This window comes from Dermacentor silvarum, chromosome 1 (assembly GCF_013339745.2).
Source record: "Dermacentor silvarum isolate Dsil-2018 chromosome 1, BIME_Dsil_1.4, whole genome shotgun sequence".
Taxonomy (NCBI): domain Eukaryota; kingdom Metazoa; phylum Arthropoda; class Arachnida; order Ixodida; family Ixodidae; genus Dermacentor; species Dermacentor silvarum.
The window spans coordinates 105,311,820-105,316,593 of NC_051154.1; the positions used below are offsets into that span (position 1 = coordinate 105,311,820).

General features: G+C 42.0%; 1 protein-coding gene across 1 annotated transcript in view; it reads left to right on the plus strand.

Moving 5' to 3' along the window:
- The first annotated feature begins 284 nt into the window (after positions 1-284).
- The window catches only part of LOC119434147 (uncharacterized), a 12,055-nt gene continuing 7,565 nt past the window's right edge, over positions 285-4,774 (plus strand). Inside the window, exons 1-2 of the mRNA XM_037701473.2 lie at positions 285-400; positions 877-1,066. Coding sequence (XP_037557401.1) covers positions 1,018-1,066 — 49 coding nt within the window. The 5' untranslated portion in view covers positions 285-400; positions 877-1,017. The remainder of the gene's footprint in view (positions 401-876; positions 1,067-4,774) is intronic.

Here is a 4,774-nt window from a genome sequence, read left to right on the forward strand (position 1 = left end):
AGAAAAGAAAAATAGTCAACCTGGTGAGTCACAACGAAGCAACAAAAGATGCCCCGGACAAAGTTTTCTATAATGAAGCTGCAGCCGATGAGAACAATAGTGTTTGCAGGTCATGAGCACACAATAGAAGCATGTTTATTTTTCACATTGGACGTAGTGAACCGTGTAATAATAGTGGCTATGGCTGCCTAACATTTACGCGTTCAAATACGTGTATGTCAAGCTGCTCAAGACGCCACAATTTGAGAGCTGCCCAGGAAACAATGGGTATTCCCTGCAATAAAGCGAGCGATTAAAATCCGCGCGTGCGCGAGGTGCTGTGGCGAGACTGCAAGCAAGTTTCGAGCGGCGAAGACAGGCGCTGCTCAGATATTGCGAAATGTACTGTGCTCGTGCCAAGGTAAGACCTGACAGATCCAAATGAAACTAGTGGGTTATAGATTCGTTATCCTTCATGCGACCACGACGGTCTCGTGCTGAAGTGGAAAGTTCGTTTAACTTTAGTCCTCTAATTTATGCCATTGGAATTCAATCACTTCTGGAACCGATAAAATATACTAAAGATACGAACAGCGCATGCTCTGCGTGGCCCATCTAGTATACGTGTTCTGAGCGTGTATATATGAACGGAGACCATACACCCCCCCATAGACACACCGAAAAGGCTACAGTTGTGCCGTCGTTTTCGCTAACGAGACTTAACACTCCACGGCTAAAGCAAGAAAACAAGCGCTCACGCTGCTGTGCAGATAGCGACGTCCTTGACGGTACGTCTGCGATCTATATCAGATTTCTTCGAAAGCCGCGTGGCGAAGTGAATGGAGGAAAAACACAATGGGTGACCTGCAATTACAAAACGTTTTTGTCGTTTCGTAGGCCCACACGAGACATCCTGTAACGACGTCCGGGAAACGGAAGGCGCGCATGTGCCAACACCTTGCTTATGGGGGAGGACCTTCCTGCGGCTTGAGCGCCCGCTCCTCAGTGTGAACAAAGTGAGACTCGGTTCTAGGCACGATGATGCTTCTGCTGCTGCTCCTCGGGGCATTGTCGTCGCTCGTGGCAGGTAAGTCTTTTCAGTTACCGAAGGTGCAGACGGGCCACGCGACGCTGCATGTTTCTTACACGGCAACGTCACTTTGCTTCGATTGTCCCCTGTGATGTATCACACACTTCGATTGAGGCGTATGATCGCGCTGCACGTGAGGAAACGGCCAGTAGCGTTGATTATGGCTGGTTGCATTTATCTGGTCTACTGTTATGCGACGTTTGTGCTCGAATGTGCGCGATGGTGGAGTACTACCTTGCAGCGCGAAGGCGACGATGTTCTCACATTGCCTAGCAGCGCTACAAACTTAGTGGGAGTTACATTTTTTTTCTCTCGTGAACTGGTGCACTGTTTTCCTCTGTGATGGGTAGACCAAAATATCACTAAGTATGCTCTATACGTCGCACGATTTCTGTAAAATAAACATACAACTTTTGATTATGTTTGCCTTAGCCAACATATATATATATATATATATATATATATATATATATATATATATATATAAGGGTAGTCTGAGCGAACGTAGTAAACAAATTGTGACCTGGCGTATAGGTTGCGATGTGGATAATGGTATGCAAATTGTTGTGGGTATGAACAATTGTTACTGTTTGTTTATCGAAAGTATAAAACAATGTGGGAGGTAAAGCACAAGTAAGGAAGAGTGGAAGGAGAGTTCACAATTTAGCGTATGCTCTCTGATTGGCAGCGAATTATTTCTCGGTGGATAATGCCGACTAAATCAAAGCTGGGTGTGTTCAAATAAGTTCGGCGGGGCTTGTCCGCTGGCCATATTTATTTTCATAAAACATGTTTGATGCCTGAGTGCCAGGAACAACGAAATCAACCTTATTTTTAGGAGAAACAAATTTTGCTTTATGAAAAAATTACATATAGAGCAGCGCTCGGTCAGTCAGAAGCGCTTTTTGCATGTTTTGCCGAATCCTCATTTTGGTTAGCTCCCTAACAAAAAGTGTAGTAGCTACAGCTCTAAAGATATTTAGTGATAGACTGCGGGACAATAGCATTGATTCTATCTAATTACCACGGAATATTATTGCTTTGATAGGGAGAAAAAGAAATGCTAAAACGGGACATTGCACAATATTCCAGATTTTTTTTCTTCGCATTTATGAAGAGCCGGTTTTCTAATTTTATCAGCCTATTTGTCAGCCAAACAATAACGCCGCTGCGACATTTGAGGTCCTTGCATGCTCGTCATTGCAGATTCCTTTCTTTTACAACACGTAAATGCTCCAAGACGATTCCGAAAGCGTGAATTAATTCACAGCACGGAAAATTTTTGTGTGATAACACTGAGCATGTTCCTGGACAGGAATCGCAAATTCTGGGCATGGGCCCAGCTACATGAATGGTGGGTCATTGTCACATGCTTTGGAGCGCTTGCTCTGATATCGGGCCTTTAAGCACATATCCTGCAAGAGATTCATACGAAAAATAGTGGGTAGGATGCGAGAACAAAATTTTTTTAGCCGAACCAATTTTCTCATTGATCAAGTTACTACATTGATCAGGATTGTTCCGCATAATTTTCAATCTGTTCTTATGAACCGCATGTAGGATATGTGCTTAAAGGCCCGAAATCCAGAGCAAGCGCTCCAAAGCACGTGACAATGCCCCACCGTATTGTAGCAGGGCCCATGCACATAATTAGCGATTCTTGTCCACGAACGCGATGAGTGATTTCACCTACCATTTTCTGTATTGATAATCCGCGTTTTCAGAACCATCCTGGGGCACTTTCGTGTCATAAACAAAAGGGAACAGCAGTATACCTAGCCCGCACACACCCCATAATGTCGCAGCGGTGGTGCCGTTTATTTGGTCACATTACTCGCTTTTATTTTAGATTACGTTAGTTGAAGTCAATAGATTCAATTTGAGAAATTTTTCGAAAATCGAAGTTGGCTTTCTTTTCGGGTTTTTAAAATACTGCTAATTTGCTACATGTCTAAAATCTAGCGCTTCTCGTGGATTTCTGGTGTGGACGAGGACAGAGATATTTGCCTCAAATTTGTAACGACATTTATGGCAACATGCTGACAAAGTTTGAAAAGTGTTCTTTTATAGCTGCGTAGAAAAAAAAATCTGGACTCTGGCCAACATTGTGCAATGCTCCGTTCTTCCGATTTTCTTTTTCACCAGCTCGTAGCAATAATACTCGGTCGTAATTAGTTACAATTAATGCAATTTACCCGCAGCCTGTCACTAAATACTTCTAGCGCCGTAACCCTAGCCCATTTTTTAGGGGGAGCTAATCAAAATGTCGATTCGACAAAATCTGCCTAAAGTGCTTCTGACTGGGCGCTTCTATATTTCTTTCTCAAAGACATTTTTTTTTGTTTTTGCCATAAATAAAATTTATTTTGCTGTTCTTGACACTGAGGCAGTAAAGAAGAATTTTTCATCAAAAATGCTCGCCGGACATGCCTGGTCGAACTTAACTTCCCGCACCCAGCTACAAAATATACATCGTGTATGTTTTCTTTCTCTATCTCTCTCTTAAAGATATGCTATATAATTTGCCGCTTTTATACGAAATTTTTCCTGTCCCTATTTTTTATTTTCTCTGTGCTACTTTTTGCGTAAACATAATTCTCAGGTACGGGATGTTTCTGCGTTGCCCGTTCTCTTGGTGGAAGGTAGACCATTAATTTAGTAGACACAATGTTAAGCTGTATGAATTGTACAAAAACAACACAGCTTTCTTCAACGTAGCTGCTTTTTTTTAGCCTGTAGACCAGTTTCCTATAGCGCATCAAAAATTAATTGTTCACTGGTGCACGATGTCGATGTAAGCGCACGCGTTTGACGCTCAACGATGAACGGTATCGAAACCAACGATGTTTTAGAATCTCTCTCATTACGTGATGCAAATACCAAAAATAGCTCGTAAAGCACATGTTTTGTGTGTGATCTCATTCGAAAATGCGTGATATGCGAAATATGTTGCATAACATTTTTTTAATTTGCTATATGTTGGACAGCAGATGTTTTTGAGCTTTGTGCGTAGAGCCTTTATTAAACGTAACAAAGCCGCTGCGCTCATAGCTGCAGCTGGTTCGGGCCGTGTAGTCGACCTCCTGTTGCATGGTGCCCGCATGAAAATGCTGGAGAGAGCGGCAAGCTGAAACACACTGAAACACAAAAGTAACGGGAAGTATTTCGTCGAACACTTTGGGAATGAGTATCTCGAAACCAGCCAGGGTCATCCTGAAAATTCGTTACAAAATTTGTGAATTTTTGTTAATCAGTCGATTATGTATTTTGATTTATCGTGCAAGTAATCTCCGCTGCTTCAAGTAAACCAGCTCAAGGACTGCAATTATGCTATTTGCAATGGACGAGTTTTAAGAAAACCCGGAGTCCCCCACTTTGGCGTGTTTTAGCACGCCGGACCAAATTTAGCATATCGTGGTTTTAGCATGTAAAACTCAAGAACTTAATAAATAAATAAATAAAATAATTAATTAATTTAGAGATATGAGCAATCAAACACTGTGGCGAGAATGCCACAACCAAGGCATATATATCCATTAGTTCCAAATGGATATGCCATGAAAACACACTGGCTACAATTCTTAAATTGCAATATGTGCCTCGCTGCGCATAAAGTTTATTTTTTTTTATTCAGAAGCACGAGATGAGCGATGCGACAGACATGACTTAGCTATAGATTGCGTAATGACTTCGCTACTTTTTACA